Source organism: Corapipo altera, unplaced genomic scaffold (assembly GCF_003945725.1).
Source record: "Corapipo altera isolate COAL_440 unplaced genomic scaffold, ASM394572v1 44, whole genome shotgun sequence".
In the NCBI taxonomy this organism is placed as follows: domain Eukaryota; kingdom Metazoa; phylum Chordata; class Aves; order Passeriformes; family Pipridae; genus Corapipo; species Corapipo altera.
In genome coordinates this window covers 12,010,315-12,036,686 of record NW_020884880.1, presented here as the reverse complement: position 1 = coordinate 12,036,686, position 26,372 = coordinate 12,010,315, and the positions used below count along the sequence as shown (strand labels likewise).

General features: G+C 39.5%; 1 protein-coding gene and 1 long non-coding RNA gene across 4 annotated transcripts; one reads left to right on the top strand and one right to left on the bottom strand.

Moving 5' to 3' along the window:
• LOC113945247 lies at nucleotides 1-5,940 on the top strand. Its single transcript, XR_003527012.1, has 2 exons — nucleotides 1-94; nucleotides 4,536-5,940. It is a non-coding gene; the product is annotated as an uncharacterized LOC113945247 (long non-coding RNA).
• On the bottom strand, nucleotides 1,235-21,394 carry SNX10 (sorting nexin 10). 3 transcript variants are annotated; one of them, XM_027639228.1, is made up of 7 exons: nucleotides 21,339-21,394; nucleotides 16,102-16,188; nucleotides 13,422-13,522; nucleotides 12,736-12,834; nucleotides 10,580-10,633; nucleotides 4,478-4,693; nucleotides 1,235-4,029 (listed from the first exon to the last, which is right to left on the bottom strand). In XM_027639228.1, the coding sequence occupies exons 1-7, from the start codon at nucleotides 21,360-21,362 to the stop codon at nucleotides 3,951-3,953; spliced, it is 660 nt and encodes a 219-aa protein (XP_027495029.1). In that variant the 5' UTR covers nucleotides 21,363-21,394; the 3' UTR covers nucleotides 1,235-3,950. The 3 variants fall into 3 exon arrangements, with proteins under 3 accessions (XP_027495029.1, XP_027495030.1, XP_027495031.1); XM_027639229.1 differs by having other exon boundaries at nucleotides 10,580-10,630; XM_027639230.1 differs by lacking the exon at nucleotides 10,580-10,633.
• Between the last annotated feature and the right edge of the window lie 4,978 nt (nucleotides 21,395-26,372).

Below are 26,372 nucleotides of genomic sequence, written 5' to 3'. Positions count from 1 at the left end.
CGGTTGCCACGAGTTACCGGATGGAGGCTGGGAGGCCCCGCTCCCTGCCTGGCGGGCGCGGGGCGGAGCGGGGCGGACAGCGCGGCGGCCCCAGGTAAGGCTCTCGCCCCGCTCCGCGTCCCCCGGGCAAGGCAGGGCAGGGCGAGAGGAAGGGCCGGGCCGGGGCGCAGCGGGGAGCGCGGTCTGGGATGCTGCCTGCCTGCCTGCCTTTTTCCTTTTTCCCCCTGTTGGTTGATTTTTTTTTTTCCCCCCTCCCTCCTTTTTTTTTTAAGTCCTGCCCCGCGCTTGTCGCTCGCACCGGCGGCAGAGCCCCGCGGGCAGCCGGCGCTGCCGCTCCCATCCCCGCCGGTACTGATGCTACGGGTGCCTCGAAGTCAAAACCGCGGGATTGGAGCCCAAAGGCGAGAGCTCGATTTCTGTTTTACGAGGCCACTTGAATTAATTTCTAAGGAGGTTTTGTTCCACAAGGCAAAGAAGCGAGCTAAACCGTTATACAGCATTTTTAACGCCGAAGAAGAGAATAGTTGTGTCTTTCCTAAAGCGTTTAGGCCCTTCGTGAAAAGAATCAGTCTGAGACTGGAAATCATTATTTACATTTTTGCAACATTGTAAAAGCTAGAGAAGAAGGGTAAAGTCCCGTCCTTCGCCCTGTGCCTAGCCCTGCAATGACAGGGAGACGACACAGGAACGTGGAAGGTTTATTCTTTTGACTTTATCTGCACTATGTAATTTACAACAGAGCGAGTCACAAACGCTGTGTTTTAATAATTAATAATAATTATAAAAATTTAAATATTCCTCTGGAGAAAAAAAAAAATTGGTATATCACATGTCAAAAAAAGACCTGGACACTGAAGTTTGCAGTGAGGCATTTTGAGTATAATTTTTCCTCAATGCTATAGATCTACATTGGTACTTAAACATATTTCATTCCCAATACACCATCTTTCTGGTGTTTTTTTGCTGTTCTTTTTGTAAAAATCAAAATGAAGTGAAAACCCAAGCACAACAGTGTGGGTGTGTGTATATACACAGTGTGTGTATCTATCTCTCTCTCCACACACACATATATACACACTGTATATATATATAGTGTATATACATATGTGTGTTCATATATATACATATTACAAAAATAATTGAAGAGTAAATCACACATGATAAGTCATAAGGTGATTAGGATATTGATATTGAAATAAAGGAAAGCTCACTGTCAGGTTTAAACATGAGCTAGAAAGTAGTAACTTTTTTTATTTAATTACTTAAAAGCTTTTAGGAAATCATCATAAAAATGAGGATATAAAGTTCTAAGCAAAAGATAAAGCACAGCTTTTGAGGGCAGAAATACTGCAATTAAATAGAATGTAATCTGATTACTATTTCTAATTTATAAATTAGATATTAGCCTGTTAAAAACAAATAAAACAAACTAGCAGGAAATGTCAGCATTATTTAAAATGAGAATCAAAATACCAGTGATCAACTGATCAAACTGCATGCCAGTGTTGAGAAATCACCAAATCACTGAGGTCACAAAGGACATTAAAAATCTTTTTTTTAACATTTAAATTTGTAATAGTTATATTTAATGTACCAAATGAAACAAAATGTCTTAAAGCATTTATATGCCATTACATACAGCTGATACAGAAAGTGGACATACTAGAGAGCATGGAATACTTTTCCTCACCCTTTCATACAAAAAATTCCAGTAATATTAGCTACACAAGCAACATTCAAAAGATAAATATTTAAACAAATCTCTGTCAAAGCTGAGAAGAAAGTTCTGTTATAGTAGTCTTAAAATTTTTTAACAGGGTGATGAGAAAATAACAGAACAACAATAGAGCTATTAGAAAACAAATATTTATTTCAGAAACATCTTCATCTGAAAAACACTCACTGGCCTACAGATAAGCTCCTAGAATTAAAAAATCAAAAAACCACCACAAAGGCTTGTGTTTCTGTAATTTTTTGCAGATCTTGAGGATGTCCTAGGAGGCCAGAACTGTAAAGTGCTTCAACAGTTTAGCTCAATCTTTTAAAACAAAAGAAAAAACCACACTGTGTTAAATAAAAACATTAGTATCCTTCTCAGACATTATTCCAGTTTTTGTTTTTATATCCTTCCCATTTTTTAAATAAATTCGCTAAACAATTTTTCTTGTAATGTGCCAACTTATTGAAAAAAAAAAAAAGAAGAGAAGAAAAGTCAAGAAATCAAAATCTGTGCCTGGCAATAACAGCTATTTTTAAGCTACTTTTTTGTGATAACTTGTTGCTTTAATTAAATGTTATCACTTTTAGATTAAAATAACATTGTTGCTAACTCACACACAAGCTGAGAAAGTGAATAGATACATTTGTGCAAATCAGTAAGACCAAAGGAAAAGAAACATGGATATTTATCTTTAAAAAGTGCTGCCATCAACAAAATACAGTGGCTTAAAGCAGTTACCTAAGAGATGTTATTCTCAAGGCTATTAAAACATGGTTCTAAAATTACAGAGATTCCCATCTGGATGCTTTAAAAAAGCATGCCCACACATGTCTATGCTAGCCCTTATTAGCTGGCCATTTAATAATCCATTGTTTCTGTAATTCACAGGTTTAAAATGTTCCTTCTTTGAAAGTAACCACATAATTCTTACAAAAAAAAAAAAAAGCAAGCATGTATTTATATCCATTTCTAGGCCGGTAACTACAGCACTGAAGTTAATGGAAGCTTTGCTAGGGTGATCAGACCCCCTAGCTCTTTTTAATAGCAGTTAAATGTCAAATATAAATACAACACCACAGTGAAACATACTCCTTTGACAGAATCTGGGACAAGACACTACGCAGCTGCTGTGAACAATAAAGAGCAAAACTGACATTTAATCAAAATAAGTGTTGGTGGTTACGAAGTTGTGTTTAAGCCTGCCTTTTGTTTGTGAAAAAGTCAATATTCCAACGTGTTAACTACAGCCACAATGAAATAAGCAGCTCCTGTTACTCCCAAAGAGTAGAGAGGACAACATCCGTACAGTGTGTTATAGCTGTGTGATTATCATCACCTCTCCATTTCAGCTGCTAAACTAAAACATCTCTCCCAGCATCTTCAAATATAAGTGCCAAAAGTAAAACATGTTGGGTGAAATCCTGGCCTTAGCAAGGTCATTGCAAAATTCAGCCATTGGTTTCAATGAGCCTTATCCAGGATTTTCACTGCGAATGAGTATCCATAATTCCCTGGGAACTGAGAACCTCCATCAGGCCTAGAAATTATGTAATTTTTATTTATATTTCTAAACTTCTAAGCAACCATACTCCAAAATGTTTGCCTTCAGTACTCACGCATGATAAAACCAGGCTTTCTGTAAACACTACAGAAAGACCATGGAAACATGTATTTATTTATATCTCAAATTGTCAGCAGCATATAGTTTGTATGAACGTTGTTTTGCTGATGTTGCTGAGCTACTTTAAAAAGTGAGTACCTTGGTGGGGTGTGTAATTTCATCACCAGTGTCAAATGATTTCTAAAGATGAAACTTCTCTGCTGCGAATTACAAAAAGATGCTTTGAATATGTTTAATACGATATACCAACTTTTAAGATGAGGAATTAAGTCATCTTTATTTTTCTGATCCAAGACATGCACTCACTGAGGGAAATATTTTAATTGCCACATATGCCACTTACCCAATACTGAGATTTTAATAGTCACAAAAACATAAACAGGTAACATGTAGACCTGAATCAAGATACATTAAAAAAAAAAAAAAAATCAACGAAAAGATAGCATCGAGGTCTGTTTTGAATATTTCGTAAGGACATATGGTTGTATTGATGATGGGTCTTTTAGGTACACGTTACCAGACAGCCCTGCTTATGTGGCACACGTAACCAGTAAACAGAGCAGAAACTGCTTTGTAGTGTCCTTAAGATAGTAATAGAGGAATGATTTTTCATGATTCTTCAGAAGCTGGGCTTGCTTTACATCCACATGAAATGCTGTCATCACTAGGTCGGAGCCCGGAGGATGAACTGCAGAAAAGGGGAGGGGGGGGGGGGGAAAAAAAAAAAAAAAATAAAAGGAGGAAATTGGTTTTCACAACACACTCAAAGCCTGAGTAACAGAGGAGAACTTTAATTATCTCCAGTCACAAAGAGAGACAGGAAATTTGGACTTTTAATTAGCCATTTGGAGTGCAGTTGGATATTTTTTTAGCAAGATAATTTAAACGCGAATAATTCAAGTCTGACTAAATGAAATTCACATAATCAGAATGCAGATAATTGAATTTCTACTGCATTCATTAATTCAGTGTGGAGGTGTGTGTGAAGACTTCTATGATGAGCTGTCACAGCTCAATAAAATCTCAGTCAATTAATTTTTTCATTATCTTAGTATTACATCAACAAAAAAAGTGAAGCATGCGCGTGTGTACGTATGGATATACAACCTCAGAAAGTAAGGAAATACAGAAATCACCTCTCTGAATCAGAGTCTGCATCATTTTTTCCTTTTTTTCTCTCTTCCTCTTCTATAGGAAAACGTCTGTTCAAAGAGGCGAACTCGTGAATAGCATCAGCAACAGAATATTTGGTCTGTCCAGACACACAAGCCTCCATATCTTCTGGGCTAAGCTGAGTCTGTAAGAAGAGGTGAAGTCTACTATCTGAAAGCAACAATGCGTCTTGTAGGATCCTGGAAAAAGAAAAAAAGGCAAATGTTTATATATAAGCTGTGCACAGACACATATATTCTAAACTGTTTTCTCAGAACAAATTCTAAATTATGTCCTGCTTTTAAGTTTTCAGATGAATCCTAAATCAGTAACAGAAGGTAACGAACATATTAAAATGATTAGGTGCGTGTTACTTTCTTATTGCATTATTTGGAATTTTAGGTGAGTAAAAACACGAAGCTAATAGTTAGGCACATCTGCTATTAGAATAACTTCAAGGACATTTCTTCCATTTAACCATCTGTTATTACCACATGGATCAATTAATGAATTTTAGGCAATTGGAAGCATATACTCTTACAAAAACTTGGTCTTTTTTGTTTGTTGTGTTTTTTTTCTTTTAATAGCTAAACTTTTATAAAAATTACAAGTCATCAATTTGTTTGGTGGAATAAAGAAGCATGTAGAGAGACAGTGTGTAGACAGAACAGATTTCATACATGTGCAACATCAAGACTTTGGCATACCTGTAAACAATAGAGCCAACATTAGACAAAATTATTTACTCTGTTACAAATATGCATATATTTAAGCTAGAATGAAAATGTTAATACTGAATATCGATTTTAGTTTACTTGCAAACAGTTTTCAGGGACTCTTAAGTTTTATTTCATTCCAGCTATTATTTTAAAAAATCCATTTTAATATTTGGTTCATATATATTTTAAGTCTCCAAATAAATTCAGCACAGTGTATTTACTTAACACACATGAGAGTAAACAAAATACAATCCATTCCAGTAACACAGAAAGTTGCAGAGTTACTTTTTCAAAGCCTCAGAATTGAGGATCACCGTCACTATTTTGAAAAAAAAAAAAAAATATGCAACTCTTCTTCAACATTTCTTTACAGAAGGAATTCTTTAATATGTAAATCCTAGAATGATTAACAAGAGACTTCTTTTATATGTGTATGTAATTTCACTCATGTAATAAAGACATCAGAACCTATGACCATGCCAAAGAGTGCTCCACAGAAAATTATTAAAATATCTTTAAACAACTCAAAACTATTAAGAGTCAGTCAATATTTACCCATTTCTACCCATTTAGGTAACAGTTTTTACCAAAAAAATATTACTGTGCAATAGGAAACAAGAGATGATATTAATGTAAGAACTAGTAAGAGCAGAAAGAAATATTGCGTTTTAAAGATACTCTGACTAAAATAAAAAGTATAGCTAATTAGTTCCTTCGCTTGAACAAGATTAATGGTGTGTTTGGACTGTAATGTTTTAAAACACAAATACGTTCTGAAAACTGTTCTCTAAAGTGGCCAACATTACAATAATGTTTAATAAACACACAAAAGGATTTTTGGCTTCACTCAAGCCTATAAAATCGGTCAAATTAAAAATAAGTAATAAGAGGTATCCGCTTGAAAACACGAGATACTTGCGCACGTGCACATTTCACTGGCCTGGGTAAACACACACACGCAGTCTCAAACAAATAACTCAAACTCTTACACCTTCCAGTGAGGAAATGTCTGCAATGACCCAGGTACTACTGAAATTCAGTCTCAGAAAGACCAGATTTTGCTGAAGTTCAAAATAAGCACACACTCATACCTGGAGAAAGACTTTTTAATCCAATCTAAATTCTCACAATTTTACTTAAAAACAAACATAGCAAATAGACGTGTAAAAATCAATGCGTGTAGTGTATTAATACACAGGAAAACTTTGTAGTCTAGAAGCCAGCAAATGCTGTGTAAAAATGATTCAAAACACAGAATTTAGTCCACACACCTTGACAGCAACAGCTTCATGATTACAGTTTGAAAAGCCATCATTCAGCAGCCACTAAAAGAGGATTTCAGCCTTGACTCTTGATAAACACACATTCCAAACAAAGACAAACATTGCAACAAAAAGTAAAAGTATCATTCCAGACAATAAATCCACTTTTACAGTTTATGCAATCGGGGGAATAAATATCCTCCTTCCTCTTCCCTTCCCCTCAAAAAGAAAGAAAAGAAAAAGAAAAAATAAAAATAAAAATAAAATGCTGGAGTTTACTGTAGAGTAACTACTGTTACTGTTTTTCACAGGCACCATGAGGGGATGCGCATTTCTGCAATTCTAACATTTGCGTGTCTAATACCAAGTAACCAAGCAAAAAGTGAAGTCATTAAATTCTGTGGATGGCATTTAGTTTCACAGATTTTCCTCTTGCCGTACCTTCAAAAGTTTCCTGCCAACCAGCAGAAACACAAGTAACTAACTGTTCATGAGATTACACTACACTTACAGCTCTGTTGCTGTTTGAAATGTATTTTATTTTCTTTATAAAATAACGGCTAATCTTTAAAATTGATTTAAGATGGTTTGAGGCATTACACCAGAGAAGTAATGAGCACTAATGTCAATGATATTGGACACAAATTCATTTTAGCTTTATTTCATGTCCAGTACAATTCTGCTAAGCCTTGAACTGCTAAAGCACTGTTATTAACTCAGCAGTAACCTAACATATGGAACAGCAAACAAAAGTGATAAGAGTACAGACTGATCAGGACCTCAAGGCTACTGTCCTTTTTCTGCAGCTATAATTCAATTTCCAATTTTACTTTACATTGGACTCATTATTTCACAGTAATTTTCTTTTCTGCTTCATAGTGCCATCTGGAGGCGAAGGGAGCGAAGAGAAACCAAGGCGAAGAAATGGAAAGATCTTTATAAAGCTAATCACACACACACTCATATATATATGGGGGGGGTCATACATATATATGTGTGTGTGTGTGTGTGTGTGTGTGTTCACAACGTGACCAAACAATGCACTTTGCAAATCTTTTAAAACCATCCTGAAAGCAAATATATGAACATCTTTCACCTGGTTGTACCCTTGAAGCATTTCTTTTTTCTCTTAATTAAAAAATAACTCCTGCTTTTCCTATCCCATCTGAACCAACAGGTTAGACTGCTTTTTAATTGCATTCTTCAAGCAATGAAAATGAAAAATAAATTCTGTGCTACCCATAAATGTTATGCTTTCCTGTTCAAAATATTCCTTCTTCAAGGAAATAACCATATATTTGTCACCAGATGGTACTAGTAGCATTAAGTGCTGGTACAGTAGTTGCACTCTGGGGCTTTCACTGTCCTGGGGACTCACTGTGTGAAGGGCTGTACATCTGAAAAATAGATTTGGCTCCAAGGACTTTAAAAATCAAAATTACAACCCACTACCTAACAAATTAAAAAGGCAAGAGGAAGGGAGGAGCATCATAATATTAATACTGAGATGTCTTCACAGAAGCTGAACGCGTGCGCAGTCTCAACGTGACCAGTAGCACCCCCAGTGCTTCTTCAACACTTTTATTGCAGCCGGTGTCAGCACAAGGCTATGGTTACAGTGATGTAAATCAGCACTCGCTGCCGTTGCGCTAATGGAGGAGTCACGGCTCACGGTAATAATTCCTATAAACTGACTGAGCATATTTAGGAGAACAACAGACCTTCTATGCAAGTCTGGAATAAGAATGAAAGGCTAAATCCTGCAAGTCTTGATCCCATCAGTAGTCATTACTTGTCAGAGATCTCACTCCTCTTGGCCAGATTGCTCACATGCATAATGACTGCTTATGTGATTAAGGGGGCTGCAGGATAAGGCTCTACATTAGAATTAGAGATAATAAAATCATTTTTTATTCACAGCCATGTGAATCTTTGTAAGCTTTCAGTAAATGCTCATGATCTCTAGACCTTTAAGGAAGCAGGGCTGAAAAACATCACTTCACAACCAGAAGAAATAATGTCATTTTTGAGGAAATGCTGGATACTATACAAGGAATATTTCTCTTTCCCTGTGTTATGGCAAAAATATTTACAAAAGACAAAACATGTGTTTTGTCTTATTTGGATAAGGTCCAAAATCTGGTTTTCTTCAACATGATTTTATTAGGTATATTATACACTGTTCTGCTGGAGGAGAACAACATATGGCTGAACAGTACAACTTAATCCTAACTAAAGATTTCCTGTATCTCCTGTAACCTAATACAATGACAGATGCATGCTTGCATGTGTGTGGAAGGTTAACACTCTGGTTTTGTTTTCGACAAATTTACTCTGCCCATTTACATCGTATCATGAGAGTAAGGTTAAAAACCAAGGAGCTGAGAGGTGGGGGATGACGGCCTGTGCTGTGGTGCCCTCTGTTGAGCATCCAGCCCCTCAGCCCCAGCCCACACCAAACAAAGCCCCAGCTCCCACTTACAAAAAAGCCGACTCTGTTTCCTCCTTCATTTTTTATAAGGGAGGAAATGTTACTGATATCAAGCAACTGCGAAGCAACTGTTGGGTATCTGATAATGTGTGCGTTTAGGAAAAGATTAAGTGACACATGCCTGCTAGACATTATTCACTCACCAGATAGGAAATACTAGCAAGGCTCCACTGGAAAGAGGCAACCACCACTTGCCGAAGGAGATCCACCTGCCCCACAGCTGCTGATACTCCTGCCCCCCTGGCAGGGGCAAACTAGCATCCATCCCTTTTGGAGCCAGCCTCCCACTTCCCACATCCCTGAGAGAGCACCCAGTGGAGACAACTCCAAAAGAAATCGCTGACCCTGTACCAGCTTCTGCTTGTGGAATTGCAGTGGGGAAGGCAGGGAGGTGGGAAGAAAAGGGCAAAACACCAGCCACCTTCAGGGAATGGCTCTGCCTTAGGCAGCCAAATTTTGAGTGGCTTGCTCACTCCAGCACCAAGCAAGCCCAATGTATGGCCCTCTGGACCACGAACACTGTGGATGTCCTTTATCTCCTGCGGATCCAAGCACTTCCTTTCTCAAAACTCCTGCTATGTCTTCCACCCCATCATAAACTGCATGTCTGAAAACTAATTGAAGAGTACTCCTTTTTCCTAAATCACTTAATTTTTTGAGATCCAACTATATTCAATTAAAAAAAAAAATAAAGTCAGTGATTGAACCCAACTTCATTCAAAATATCTTTGTTAATTAGTTTTCTCATAAGCAAATCCAAATGATCTTCTGTGGGGGTAATCTAAATCCCAAAGTTAAACCCGTACAGCTACAAAGGGATGAAACCAAAGAGGATCTTACAGAACCTAGTATCACAAGACAGTGTTTTAATATTGACCTCTAATTTAAGAATAAGCTTTTCCTGTGAATTTACAGGCATCCTCAAAGTATGAGGATACTTACCAGGAAAAACACATAATTTTCCTTATTCTTACTGAGTAATTCATAATTGAAAAGGGGCTAGCTGACTTCCGTTAATGCAAATGGCCTCTTGAAATATTAAATTATGCCAGACAAGAAGTGAGCCTTACAGCTCTTCATCACTCAGAGATAATAACCTGTAAGACAAGTAGGTCTTACCCTGCATTTGCGCAGCAAACCCAAATCTAAATGGGACACCTGTTTCCAGATTTCACCAAAATCTAGTGCTTTGCTTAAGTTTCCAGTTGTTGGCCCAGTTCTTATGCTACTGTGCTCAGCATAGAGAGGCTTCACAAAGGTTTTAAGTATGAACCTTGCCCTTTGCTAACTTGTCCTGGAGTGAGACGCCAAGGAGGACAAGAGAATTCTGCAGCCATCCACATACAGGCAATATGGAGGTGTTCCCAGGGCCAGAAGCTGAGTACTAGAGAGCCACCAGCTGCTCGATCCTTGCTCCTCAGGCACATGGCTCCTGCATGGGTAGATACTACAGCAACCTGCTCATGCAGCAACAGGTACAGGGCACAAACCAAGACTTTGAAAGATCTAACCCCCCTTTTCAGAGATGGCTTGGATCCTGATAACATCAGAAGGCACCTAGAGCAGAGAGGAGCTGGGATTCCTGCATCGCATGCAGGCATTTAAAACTGTTACCTGCAAATATCTCCCTTGACAGGTCCACATAGGCTCGAATCCCATTTCTTCCCGCTGCCACAAAGGAACACTGGTGGGACTGTGAGCTTGTGCACAGTGACTGCTGGGGCGAATGGAGCTTTCAGCTTTGCAGTTTTGGATTCTGCTTCACCTGGCATGGCCACACCACAGAACGTGCAGCATCCAGACCCACAGCTTCAGTAAAGTCAAGTGCGTACAGATATATAGATATATGCGTAATATATGTATATTATAAATATATGCATATTATAAATATAGAACATACACATCTACAAAATATATATGTATATTATACACATGTATATTATACATATGTATATTATACCTATATATTATATATATGTACATTATACATATATACACACACTTCTTAAGGAGTCCCACAAATTCAATTTCAGAGAAAGAATCATCCTTTGATTCAGAGTCATAAAATGGGGGCGGGGGGGAAGCATCATGGCAGCACGGCTGAGCCACTGGAGAGATGCTTTCTGTGAACAGCAGCAGCACACAAATGCCAGCCAGCAGAGGGCAACGGTACAGCATGTAAGGTGCCAGGCCAATTCATCACAACACAATCTCTGAAAATTCCTTCCAGTTATTCCCCAGGGCTGAGAGAAAGCTGATACCTTTCTAGTAGTCACATTCAAACATTTAAATCCTTACTTGACAACTGAGTTTGCCTCTTTTCCCAGTCCTGGACTAACAGCAGCAAAGTGAAATGCTCCATATGCTGTCGTCTTCTGCTGCCAGTACTCACTTAAACTACAGACATCCACAAAATTGGAGCATGATGATGTTTTAAGAGACTCTACCTCTCTGTTTTGCCTTTTAAAGCACTGACAGTGGTTTTGAACATTTCTGATGCTGATATACCTTGTTACCAGACTGGCCTCTTCGCTATTTTAAAATGAGAGTGTTTTTTGAAATGCACTACTCCATGGGGCAACACAGCTAAGCTAGACCTGCTCAGACCCTGGAACTTGAGCTACCACACCCTTTGTATCATCATTAATATGCTTCTACGAGCACAGTCATTCCATTTCACTGTTTTTCTTTCCTGAGATGCAGAAAAGCCTCTGATCATTTTCTGCTTTCCCTTCCCTGTCTCACATGCCTTCATCCAGTATTTATTGGCTGACCTTTTGGCCACAGATCCTATATAACTGTATACAGAATACTATTCCTGCAGCAGTTAGTTCTCCCTGCCTTCAGCTGTTAAGCCTAACAAATGTAGCTCAGGACCAATGATTTGTAATCCGTTAGGGAGGGCTATAACACACTGACTGGAAAGAAGATGAATAGTCTCTACTTGCAGTGTTCCACCATGCCCTTACCCCTAGCAGCAGCTAGACAGCCTGCAGATGTATGCACAGTTCCTGCCCCAGCAGCTGTGAGCAGCCTGCTCTCATACCAGCAGTGCCAGGGCACTACAAAAATGGCAGAGAAAAAGCAGAAAATTACACCAACAGGGTCTCTGCCACTGCAGAAGGTGAAGTGGTTACAGCCGTGGGACTGAAGGATGCAGTACTGAAACTCACAGTACTGCCTTGTAACACAGGTCAGGCTCCAGCTAAGCCTGATGAATGATTTTAGGCAGATTGCAGCTATACTGAAAATCGTCACAGCTGCTAGAGGTTGCTTATATTAGTGGGACTGGTAAACAAAGTAATTTGCATTATGGGAAAGCTCTGTGTTAGATCTCGCTTGAGAATTTTCCCAGGTTCCCAGGGGTTTAGCCCACCAAAGACACTGATTTTCCATGAACATAAAGAGGGAAACTAGTCTACATCTTTGTATGAGAATATCTAGCTCATTATTGAAAGCTAGAAACAGACATCACAGTGAAAGATCTCCCAGCTTCAGTACACAATTGCAAAGTGAATTAAATCCAAAACATTGCATTTATAACCAATGCAATGAAAAGGAACTGAAAAGCCCCAGTTGATGCTTCCTTATAACCAAGAGAGCTGAAGTCACATGTATGAAATATGACAGTGCAAATAAAAAATATAACCAAATGTGTAGCAATACAGATGACCACACGGTGGCTCTCAAGTACCAGAGATGAGCTATTTTGAACCAGAAATTGATGACCTCATAAAAATTCCAACATTTCTAGAATAGGCTGTACTTACTTTTCCAGGAATTCTTGCAGACCCTGACGGCGATGGTCCACGTGATGAGGATTGTTCATATTGAAAAAGGGAGTCTTAGATGGCAGTTCAGGTAACTGTCTTTATTAACAGGAAGAAAATATGCAGTTAAGACCAAAGGTGAAACAGCAGAGAAAAATGCAATAAGCAAATGCCAACCCCAAGCTTGTGAAAACCATGGGTCATGTTCCAGAAGCTCTTGAAATCGATTTGGGAACACAAGGTTGAGAAACTGGAGGGCTTCTCACACACCTCAAAGGGGAAAATAAATTAATCTGATTTTTCTGGTCCAGTTGTTGAGCCTGCATGCATGTCTGGCTGGGTCTCTTATGGTGCTTGCAAAACCTAAGCAGACCCAAGAAGTGCAGAGAGGAGGTGCAGACACCTATGCTAGATTGCTATTTCTGCTACCTGTGCATAGCAAAAGAAAACACAGATCAAATCTCTTAGAAATTAGACAGGACCTCACCAAACAAAGGCTATCAGTACAAACTACATTCTTCTGGGTTTAAAGCACATAAAATGCCTTGTACAGAATGAACTTGTCCAAGTAAGAAACACAGGACATTTTTCAGATCTGATTTCTGTGGTTCTCAGAATTAAGATGAAACAATCCTTCCCTTCCTTGCCTGACAGATTATGAAATAGCCATGTATAAAGTTGCTCACATAAGCACCGCATTGCTCTGAAGCCTCTGACGAAGCCAAACAAATTCTCTAAAGCGACGTCTAACGCAGGATGTTTTCCTTGTAAAGCACATACTGTTTGTCTGTTGGGAAATAAAAAACATTTTATTTTGTGAATCAGTGCACGCATGGTATTAAAAACACATCTGAGATTCTATAGTAATGCCCAAGACAAAAATGGAAAGCTTGACATTAATTCAGTTTATGTTAAGGACTTTGTTTTATCTCAGGCAGGACTGGTGACAGTTTCTCCTGCTTCCCAGGGAAGTATTTTTCATTTGCTTCCTTTTTAAAAGGAAGAGATTTGGATTACTGTACAACTTACACTAACAGGAACAAAAAGACCTCAAAAAAAAGTTTCAGCAGATAATGTCAATCTTTGCAGGGGAAAAAGATCATCTTTAGCTATTTTAGTTATAATCCTGCAAACAGCTACATAGAGGTCTTCCAGTGTGCAGTCTCACTTATATCAAACCAAAGAAACCAATGTGACTGCTCTCTGCAAGTAGCAGCATTTGGAAATTTTCCCAAAGAACACTCTTAGTTCACTGGAAAAAAGACAATTCATCAAAAGAGAAACAATTTGTGGAAATTAAATACTTTTGCCAAATTTTCCCATGGCATATACATTTAGCTGAAATCCCACCTACCAGACAAGACTCCATTAGAAAACTACCAGCAGCCCAACCCACCCTCCTCGCCTGTCAGGAGCCATAGCTCCAGAAGATGCAGGTTCTAGAGGGCACAAAGATGACAGCTTTCTGGAATAGAGCAGTATCCAGGACATCTCACTGTTTAAGAAGCCAAATGCTCTAGGAGCTGGGTAGAAGAGGAACTCAGCTGGCTTAAGAGCATGGCAGACACAATAACTTAAATCCACTGAGAAGTCTGGGTGGTAGGACTGACCTAGGGAGTTGGTCTCCAAAAGCCCTGGCATTGTGATGGCAGGAAGCTGAGCTGGTGCTTAACAGCTTCACAGATGCCCAGTGCTGGAGAGTTAATTTTCTTCACAGTAGCTGGTATGGGGTGTGTTTTGGATCCATGCTGAAAACAGCGTTGATAACACAGGGATGTTTTTGTTATTGCTGAGCTGTGCTTGCACAGCGCCGAGGTCTTTTCTGCTCCTCATCCGTGAGCAGGCTGGGGTTGCACAAGAGGTTGGAGGGGACACAGCTGAGACAGCTGACCCCAACTGACCAAAGAGATATTCCATATCATACGGTGTCATGCTTGGCAATAAACTAGGGTGGAGGTTGGCTTGGGGCCGCTGCTCAGGGACTGGTTGAGCATTGGTTGGTTGGTGGTGAGCAAAGTGTTTCCATTTGCATCACTTGTCTTTCTTTGGTTTTATTTCTCTTTCCTTGTTGTTTTCCTTTTTAATAATGATGATGACGATTATTATTACTGAAAATTATTAAACTGTTTTTATCTCAACCCATGAGTTTTCTCACTGTTACCCTTCCAATTCTCTTCCCTCCATCCTGCTGGTGGGGCAGGGTGGGCAGTGAGCAAGCAGCTGTGTTGTGCTTAGTTACCAGCTGGGGTTGAATCACGACACACTAGGTCTAAATGCAATCTCCCCAACTTAGCAATTGCAGAGAAAACCAGTAACGCACTTCTATTCAGAGGCACCAGTGCCAGCAAAACTAATATAGCACTCACCCTGCCAAATCCACAGAATTTCTATTTACCACAAATCAAAAATATAATTGATTTGGAACCAGCACTTGAAGCAAATCGCAAAATGTAAAAGTTTCACAGTTCTGATTGCTACACAGGAGAGAAGTTCTTGTCACATAGACATTTAATAAGTCATCATTTGACTGCTTGCTTTTGTTACACTGAATGCTTAACTCTTCCACATAGGAAGGAAATGCTTTTGGTCTTGTGCCAAGCATTAACCATGTAACTTGGTGCTCTCAAATTCTTTACCTGATAGTAGATATAATTGACAAAAAAATTATTTTACACTGCAATTAACATCCCTGGATCTAGATTTGGTAAATCAGGATAATGCCTTCCATGCGTAATCCACCAAAGAACAATCAAGAAAACAAAATTAGGTATAGGACAGATTTAAGGCACACAAGAACCATAATTCTAGGTGCACTTCCATTACATATGGTGGAATACAATCACAAACCCAAATGCAGTTATTTGACACATTCAAGCACAAGTAAACTAGCATAGTATGAATGTCAAGGTATGCTGAAAACAACCACCTTGCAGCAACCAAATAACGTGGCAAAAAGAATTGAGGAGAATTTGAAGTACAAATAACCAAATAATTACTCTAAAAGAAAAGTTTTTTCCCACCAATACCTGAACATCAACATTGTTCTAGAACGGTAAGATACCACTGACTGTGACAGTCTTCTGGCTGGTAAGTAAAGCTAAGAATCATCTCTGTTGCAAGACATAGTGGAACGCACATGTGAACAAAACAGGTCCAACTTCCAACCTCCCCAGACCTACTACGTGGCTATTGGTCAACTCACCTTATCTGTTTCACTGCATCTCAGTTGCTGAAAGGACAATAACAGCCTCCAGCCTTCCAGAAGTAGTATACAGAAAATTCCACTAATATCCCAAAGACAAGTCTGGCTTGGACAGAAACAGCAACAAGAGCCCAAAGAATCTGCGGTGATATTTTTATACTTACATGAATAAATATCTCATAGTCTATGTAAGAATGCCATGAGTCTTCTTTCTGTGTCCTGGGGTCTCTCACCAAGACAGTTACAAATTCCTGCAAGGGCATAATAAAAATCAAGCAATTAATTTCAGAAAGCAAAGGCAGCAAAGACTCTCTTGATTGTTCTCCTGTTCCACAAACTACTGTGCTCAGATTAAAAGCTGGACTGCTGTTTTATTGAATTTTGCAACCCTATAAATGGAGAAGCAAAAAGCAATGAATCATCTGAGCTACATCATGTGTCTGGGAAATTCCCTGCCAAACTGCTATCTGAAAAGGAGTATTTCAGATTAAGTAATACTGTGAAAACTCATACATGTTTCATGCATGGGAGGTGTGTCTTGGTAGCTACAAACTAAAAACCTAACATTCAAAGCTGCACATGTAAAGGAGAACTATCAACATTTACAAAGAGACGAAGATGCAGCACCTGGGCACTTCTATTCCAATCTGCCCATCCACCTGTCCAAGGAAGCAACACAGCTGCACTGTAGAGCATAATTCCCCATTTTAGGGGGACAGTGATATAGCATATTTGTTGTAGAAGTTGTCATATCTTGTCTATTACTTTGTATTTTCTACATTTATATAATAACTTAGAGGGATTCCAAAAGAGCAAGAGAGGCCTGTGTGCATTATTGTAATGTAACTGGTCATCCCTAATGGGAGTCAGAAGAGACTGAAGAATTAAATGTTCCCAAGTATCATCAGCTAATGATCAAAACTTGTATTTTAGAAAAAACAGAAAACGAAAACCAAAAAGCCTGATAAATCTGTATATTCATACTAAGATGGAAAAGACTCCTTTCAAATACAAAGGTCAAAACTGTGCTTAAGTACCTGTTATTCCAAAGCAAACAAGCAGGCTGCCCTACTCCAGTTGCTTACATAAGCTATTCACCCAAAAAGCTAAACCAACCACTTAGCAATGACTCAGCTAAAGAAAAGCATATCACTTTAAGCTGTAGATGCACTCCCTCCGAGAGAAAGGCACTGTACAAGATCTCCAGGTACAGGATTCAACTGTGGGAGGAATGACAGTGTCTCTGGCAAATAACATGCTTTTTTAGTACATATTTGCATAAATCAAGAAATCTTGAACTAGAAAGCTCTCAAAATGTGTCTTCCCATGCCCAAATCACAGACATCAAAATAAAAGCTTTTCTCTTTAGACAAGTCTTCTGCCCCTGCCACACACTTCAACACGTCACCAATGGCAACTTTCAGTGGACCAACAGGGGAACAATGCCAACCTTGAAAGGAAAAGATATATTTTTCCCTGAACAGCCATTGCACTCAGTACACGGCAGGGAGGTGTTCAAGGTCTGGATTAAGTTATTTACTACTCTGATTTCCAGGTGGTACTGCTTCAGGCTGTGCCTGATGACTGGACACAATCCAAACTTTTATGTCACTTAGTCCAGCTCCTAGTCACAGCAGCATCATCTGCATTATTGCTGGATACCATCATGTGAGTAACATGAGTACCTTACCAAAGAAAGAGCATTTGAAAGGCTCCCACAACCTCTGCTGCTTCTTTCCTCACTGAAGAGCACTGGAGGGCCAATTCTCCTCTGCAGTTTTTAAACCCCGTGTCAGTGTGAGACAAGAGGAACAAATGAACAGAGCTGTAATCATTTCCACCAGCTGAGGGTCATGCCTTTACTTTTACGAAAACACCAGTGGGAGACATGAGGAAGTTATTCCCACTGCGGAGACGATCATGAGCAACGTGCTGGACACAGGAGAGACAACCATTTTTTTGGTTGCTTTTCTCCACCTGCCTCACTGTCTATCATATTTGGCATGCATATATAGACAGAACATACTTTCACATCCACTGTAATATCTTTTCATATCCACGGTCTTAGGTTCTCCCAAGTTTTTGTCTTCCCCAACTCCTATTTCCCTGTGTCCCACTCCTCTCCAGAGCTGCAACCACTTCTAAACATACTGTCTTTTCTTTGCTGAGTACTAAATGCATCAGTCCTGCAAGAGGAAGAAGAGGAATTATGCCAGGAAGCTTCTAACAGGATGCTGTTTTCCTCCTCCCTTCAACTGCTGCAGCCCTGGAGCCACAACTGCAGTCAGCCTGCTTATAACCTGATCTCAGTCCCTTTCCTCTCATCTACTGCTGTATCAGCTTCTTCTTGACCTTCCTTTTGACCAGGTTCCCCAAATTACTCCATTTCCATGTAACCTTCTATAACCCTGTCCTTTGTATATAATCAAAACAGTCTTGGAAGTAAAATACTTCTTTCAAATCTTTATTATACCGAAGTTGCTATTGGATATGTTGCGGGTTAGCTATGGCTTACCTTGCAAATCATTCCAGACCACAAGATTTACACGAAAAGTTTTGTACTCTTTCAACTCACACTTAACTAATCACTGAATTTCAATACAGAGGAAGTTAAAGCCCTTCACACTCTACCTACTAAAGAAAAGAGACCTGCTGTAGGCACTCTGGCAGCCAGGTGTCTAAGCAGTAAAGCACTGAGCCAAGAGCAAAAATGATCTGCAGAACAGCAGAGCACTTCAGCAAACTGCAGTCCTCACACAGTCATTGTCAGCTCTGATTTAACACACCAGGATTTCAGCAGAAGTTCCTTTTTTTCCCTTTATTTACCAAAGAATGTTAATACTGAGTTTAGAATGAATCAAGATAAACATTAGGCAACTAGAAATAAAAAATAATGTACAGCCTTTCTCAAGATCTAGGGTTACTTCCCCTAGAAACCTCATGAATCTAGGAAGTGTTAATCCCAGTTCCTCTTGCAAAGGTTCTTCTGCTCTGAAACAGTGTCGTTGCACATGTAGACTACTCCTTATCTTTTGACCTTTAGTTCTTCTCCAGGATACAAGATCCCTCAGGGAAAACAGTATTGATTTAATCAAAGCAGACCTAACTGTCCAGTATAAATGACGATCCACTCACAGAAAAGGTGCTTATGCCTTTGCATCCCTAGAAAAGTAGGCTTGTAAAGACCAATATTCACATATAGGCTATGTAAGGGTCCAAGCAGAGTCAGCTGGCAGAATATTCCTCCGTGAGACTGCTGTTTTATGCTCAGTCCATCCTGCATTCACTACTCACAAACAATCACAAGATTACAGCAGTTCTGGGTAATAGCCTTTATCCTCTGTATATATTCCACTCCCTCCATTATCTTGCTATAAAAATTAGGATACTCTCAACAGACACATCTATCCTCAAGTAATGCACTGTCCACCTGGGGGAGGTGATGCTGACCTCTTCCTCCCATGGCCCACTTGAAGACTAACTTAATTATTTGTCACAAAACTGGATTGCAGACCAGCTGTACAACATGGGAAGTTCAGCCCAAAGAGAGACAAGGTTTCAGGGACTTTTTACTTTTGCCAGTTGCAATCCTTTCCAAGGTGCCTCCTTCTCCTGCCTAGTGCAGCTTGGTTTTTCCAGAATTGCAGATCTAGTTATTATGCAACACTACATATACTTTCAGTTTTGTTTGGGGTTTTTTGCTTGATTGTGCTGTTTTGTTTTTTCTAATCGAGGGGTACAACACATGCATATATATCATGCATTCAAGAATTATATGTGTCCTGTAACACTTCAGTGCAACAATTCTCTCAAACCAGAATTTACTGCTGACACTTCAAAGTGTCCAGGCTTGGGCATGGAGGTCTACTGCACTAGGCACAATATAGACTCAACAGAAAGCTACTGAGGTGTCATCTCCCTTTATTCCTTCTCCCTGCAAACTGCTAAATTAAACACAAAACATTTCCTGTCCAAACTGCTAATGCTATAGCTTTGATATGGATCCCAGCAGCCATGCTGGCCTGAACATCCCCATGAATATTCAGAATTTTCAAATCTGCAGCAAAAGTAGTCATAAGTACTTAACAAGCAGGAATTGCAGAGCAGTTTCTCTGACTGGATGTGCCTTTTAATTCCTGGCTAAACCAGTCAGTTTAAGCCTGGCACTGATGGTATTTTGCTACCTTGTCCTGAAGGCTGGGAGTAGTCCAATCTGTTAGCATCACCAACAAAATGGCCGAAGTAACACCTAAACCTGGTTTACACCTTCTCCCTCATGGTTACAGATCTGTGCAAAGAACATGAGTGCTCACAGCAGAGTAAAAGGGCAGCACTGAGGTCACATAGACACAACCATGGAAAACCAAAATGTTCCCATTTGGATTTGCCTCAAAAGGAAGAACACACCAAAAAGGCAGCTGAAGCAAACACAAGAAGTCTTCTCTTTTAGTTTTCCCTTTTTTTTTCTTCTCCCTCTTTCCTTTCTCTTGTTGGATATATTTCTGCAAAATGCAATGGATTGCTTAGAGACAAGGGTATATCAGAAGCTTTATTATATAGAATTTGACCACAAAACTTGTTTTTCTGAAAAGTCTCTTTAACATTTTCCTACTAGGAAATAGGAAATCTGACATGGAAATATCTATTTTTAATATGAGGGAAAAATCTAACACAAGGAGGTGGAATAAAAACCATCTCACATTGGTTGATTATTTACATTAATCATTCCAGCTGCATTTTAATTCAAATCTCTGTGCTCAAGACTGTATCAGGTGATAACCTTGTGCTCCTGTTATACATCTGATTAGTCAATAATCCCTGAAGAGTCATTTTCCACAAAGCTTCCAAGAAAAATAGCATATCCCATCAGGTTGCCTGACAGTAAAAGGATCAGCCACAAAGGACGTGGGGCTTTTCACACTGGGGGTGTTGGCATCTTCCTTCCACATGTGCTGTGTAATAAGGCTGATAAGAGACTATAAGCTGAGATAAAATAATTTGTTGAAACTTTTGGTGTTCATTGGAATGAGCAAAACAGAACATGCAAGTATGATAATTGTGGTCCACACAGTTGGTAATCAGTTCAGACCCAGCTCCAACCATTATATCATAGAAAATATCTAAAGACTGATGAAAAAAAGACTCCATACAAGTCCTTCTCTCCTGTCACTGTGTCTGAGCTCCTTATGCACAGTCACTTACTCTGAATGAATATCTGATTCTTCCATCAAACTTTAACACAAGGAACTGGCACTGCATCACTTCAGAATATTCTGTATCCTGGCAACTAAAAGGATGAAGAATGCAGCCAATTTTCCCTGATCCACGTGAACCTTAATGAAATTCAATCCACAACTGCCAAACTTCAACCCTTTTTTATTAAAGCTTAGACATGACTTACCTGTTTTTCATGTTTTGGTGTCATCTTCACTGGTATATAGCAAAATAAAAATCAACCTGAAAAAAAAAAGAATAGACATTAGATTGGCATTTAGTAGTTTTTTTAAGGTCATTATCACTTTTGCTACTTACTAGTAGACTGTGGAAGGAGCCAGGCTTAGTGCCATATATACTAGAAAACACGCTTGCATTAACTGTACCTCAGAAAGTATTCATTTTTTAAAAAATCCCACTTTAGAAGCACTGGGCCCAGTCCCTTTCTGTTTGTATTTGTCATACATGACAGTCCAGCGATGCCTGTCCATCTCTGAAGTCACTGATTTTCTTCATTGCTCCAAGAGCACTCTCAGGGCTCATCCTTGCACCCACCTCCCAACAGCTCCGTGCAGCCAGCGTTCCCAGTGCACAAACACAGCTGAGGCAGTACTGCCTGAGCCTCATCCCAGGTGCCCAAGCACAGGTCTGCGTGACCTCAGCTGAAGCCCAGAGACTCTAAAACATCCGAGTCAACAGAATCAAATGCCCCTCTCAACCATTTCCCTGGAGAGAACTGGAGAGACAAACAGACTAGCTAAAACTCAGGCTAAATTTCACAGTGTCTGTGGTTTTAAAACCTTCACGTAGGGAAGTGTATAATTAGACCAAATCAAAACATCCTGTCATTAACTCAAGTTTTAAATCTACTCTTTCACTGAAAATCCCAATAAATTTTTAACTACCGCTGCAGTCCAAAAAACCAGACAGTTTGCTTAGGACAGATATCCACATGGGAAGACCGGGACAGCTTTATTTACTTGCCAGCTTACACACACACCACCTGCCCAAAACCAGCTGCTGTGGGAAAAGGATGTCCAATATATTTGCAATTTGCCTTTCCCCATTACCTCTCCCACACGCCAGCCAGCCACTGCCAGCTAATACCTACATCGACCCCCAGCTTTAGAAATACCCTATTGCCTCCTCAGCTGTTAAAAGTCAACCTCCTCTTTCCAAACTGACCCAAGCAGGATTTCCCTTTCACTTCAGGATTATAACTCCCTACACTGATGCCATGGTCAGGATGGATGCTGCTTGAGTAGGAGAAGTTGAGCAAAATCCTCCTGCACATCCCTCCAGGCAGGCACCTCGCACTGGAAAAGCTGAATTTGCAGCTTTCTTTAGGCAATCCCTAGAGTTGCTCTCAGCCACCTGTGAAATGTTCACACGTGCCAAGGCAGACACACAGCTGTATTTTTGGACATGGTTATCGTTCAGGTTTAGTGATACAAAGCTTGAAGATGCTCTTGTTATTATACAACTAGATATTTAGGTCAAGCCCAGCTAAGGATGGCTGGACACCCCACCACTGCCCAATGCCTCTTATAAACAGCTTAACTTTCAAATTACAAACTCCACCCACTTCAATAAAATATAGAACAAAGATAGGCACACATACATTTCTTACACCAGGAAATTATTTTGGAACAAACACATTGTTGTCAAATTTCTAGAGGATCAATTGTATCAAAATAGGATACCCTGTTTTCAAATCAAAATGTCCATACACAGGACTTCAGACATCCTATGGGGGGCCATTGTACAGTTCCCATCTCCATGAAGATAAGTCACCATCATTTCACTTCTAGAGATAGAATGATGCTGACAAAAACACAGAGGAATATCAAAAACACACTCCCAATAAATTTTCCTTTTTTTTTTTACTCAATGTATTTATGATTAACTTGCATGTATGTTCTGAGCTGAAGGCATAGAAGAGCACTCAGATACTTCTTGCTGCACAGGCTCAGCAGCTCCAAGTACCTCTGCAAGGTGAGGCTAAGAATTTGGCTTATTGGTTCTAACTAATGTTAATACAAAAGTATATTAGGAACTTTCCTTTCGGGGACATAAACAGCTTTTACGTTACAGGAGAGCATGAGCCCACATCACAAACCAATCTCTTCCCATTTGGTATAGCTCTAAACCTATGTAGTTTGAGGTTATTTTTCCCCCTTTCTGCTCTGGTTGAATATGTTGAGGTTTCTTTCAAAATGGCAATTCAATTTTTTTCCCCAGTTATATATCTTTATTCCATCAAATGCTGCAGCATGTTTCTCTCCTGTCTCTGAACTGATTTAAGTAAGAAATTATGCAAGCCCAAAATACCTCATTCCTGACACAGCTCGTGAATGACAAGGCTGAAATAATACATTTCATTTTTTCATCTGTTTCTCTAAAGACTGAGTTATGTGCTAGTGCAGGTTAGAAAGAATAGCTTAAACTCTGAACAGCCATCCCACTTTTAAATCTTCAGTGACAGAAAATTAATATTTCAACACAAAAAAGCTTCCTAAAATATTTAAAATACATCAGTTCTTCATCAAGTAATTTGAAAAAAAAAATCAATAATGGAAACGCAAGCCCCCCAAAGCTGCCTTTTTCCACTGATTTCAGCGAGATTGCTTAGTCATGCTGCAGCCACTTGCAAACACACCGAATGTAACATTCTGTCTGGTGGCAAGATATATATTTGGGCACTTCTTTAACACATATGGAAGCCAGTGAAGCAGAACAGTTCAACTATCTGCTTAAGAAGTTGTCTTTTTATCTTGAGAAAAAGACTACCCAAAATAGCAGTGATGGAGAGAAGCAGCCATCAGAAGACAAATGGAAGGCTTCTGGTCTCTTTAGTCATTAAAAAAAATTTCCTCTGACAGAGAAATGAAGGGCTGCCAGGAAAAAGAATCAAAAAAGGTAGTGGTAGATTTGTAGTCTTGATAAAACACTTTCTGCTTTGACTGGGAAAAAACCCCATTGGTTTATGTATGTTTTTGTTCTGCTTTTGATCCATTATCAGTCTGAAGACTTCTTTTTTTTTTTAAATTAGTTTCATATACTTAGTATATCAACTGCTCCTTGCAGTACATATTTTTGACGGTTCTTAATTGCCAACAAAACTACCGGGGAGCAGCTCCACAAATGCCAACAACAATCACCCCAAAGCAAAAAGATTATGTAAGATGAATTGCCATAATTCTGTTGCCTAAAAGAGAATCGTGAAGAAGTGGGGAACAAACCCAAGTACTGCAGTGCTTTTCTTGGAGAAAACAGGTAAACTGCTGTGCTCTTCTTCAGGGTAATAGATAAATAATACCGAGTATTATATTTCATTTAATATTTTAGAGATTATTTTATATTTTAAAATCTAAATTAAAACAGGTAATTTGATATTACTAGGGGAATACCCTTTTATCATGTAAATGGATTGCTCTTAAAGGAGGAAGTAACTTGTCCCCTACATTGCCAAACTGCAAGATGAAAACTGAAGCTGTAGCACTGACAAAAACCATGACAACAGAACAGCATGCACAAATGAAATCCTCCTGGCTGCCTCACTAGTAGCTGTGTTTAGTTGCACTGAAATTTTATTATTTCATTCCTTGCTGGGCAGTGGCCTATGCAATGTGCTTGTCCACTCTGTGAGTGCTGGTGGATTCCATGTGGCCAGTGTTTCCCCTCAAGGATGAATGCTGATCTTCAGCTCATCCATCCACACACCTTTGGTTATTTCTAATCATATAACTAAACGACCACCTTCAGGCTTTAATGGGGAAGTGTGATTTATTTTTAGACCTTGGTGATGACTGAAAGCACTATCCAGTCACAAGCAGAGCCCTCAGCTGCACTTTCAAGGTTGTTCCCATCATCAGTATCAAATGAAACTTTTATTCAGGCCTTCAACGTGACCAAGTGAGAGAGATGAAAACTGAATCTCTAATGCTTTCAGATCTTTCCTGCATTTTATGTTTTGCTTGTTCAAGACTCAAAAAGTCATAAAAATCTTAATCTAAAGCCTGTAGAAAGTTCAGCTGCATCCATACGTGGAGTTTGCTATCACAGAACATGCCCACGTGCACCTGACCGCACTATGTTCCTGAAAGGCAAGTAATCCATACGGATTTATATGGAAGATACACATGCAGGGGTGATGGTGGGAGGGGGAGGACAGGAACAATAAATAAGAGAAGATATTAGCTCTGTAGAGTTAAAAAAAAAAAGACCATAATAAACCCAATTCCATGCTAAAACAAAACTACTACTTAGATTTGGGATAGGATAATCCTAATTTCTTTTGGGGAACATTCACTGCATTTGCAGAAGCATCAGGTTCTGGACTAATTCTTAAAGGTCAGTCACTGGCAGGGAAAGTCACTGATGCAGAAAGAGCATCTCTCACAGCTCCTGGATAGATCAGAGGACCCAAGAGGCATCTGTGCCACTGCTGTTGCAAGGGAGTAGGAAATAAAGGAGCTAAATCCCCACTTAGTACTAACTCAAAGCTAGTCAGAAGCATGGATGAAATATTACTACAGGTTTCAAATGAAAGGATAATAAATGGGAGAAAGCAATGTTAACTTGTTTATGGAAAAAACCTGCCTGAAACCATAAGATCAGACATACTGTATATATCAGTGGAAAGGTCCATCTAGTCCAGCAGTGACTTAGATGGTGACTCACAGTGGAACCTCAAAGTACAAGAAACAGGCAACGCTTTGAGTGCTTATTCCCATGTTTTGAGGGGAAAATTATGAAAACTACATACGTATAAATGTGTGTCGCCTGTAAAAAGTGTACCATTCTGTGATGCCAAACTGACCACACCATAACACAGCTTGGCATTTACAGCAATTGTGTACATGGTTATCATGGTTATCCCATCTTGTTGATGGGAAAAAATCTTATTCAAATGCTGTTCCCCAAGCAGGGACTTTCAGTCCCTCCAGAGAAACTCAGTCTCAGCATAAGCAAATGTCTTGTACTTCACCTGGTCCACCTTAATACCTGGGGTCAACCCAACTGTGCTGATCAGAGTCATGTGTTGCCTGCTGTTCCTCACTGTCCATGAACCAGATGGTGAGGACTGAAACTCCAGACTGACCAGGTCACAGAGCATCTTCCCTTCTTTCATCTGTTCTGATGACCCCTCACCCTCCCTCAGCAAATCACCATAGGGGTCCGCTCATCAGAAGTGAAAAGAATATGAAAGACATCAGCA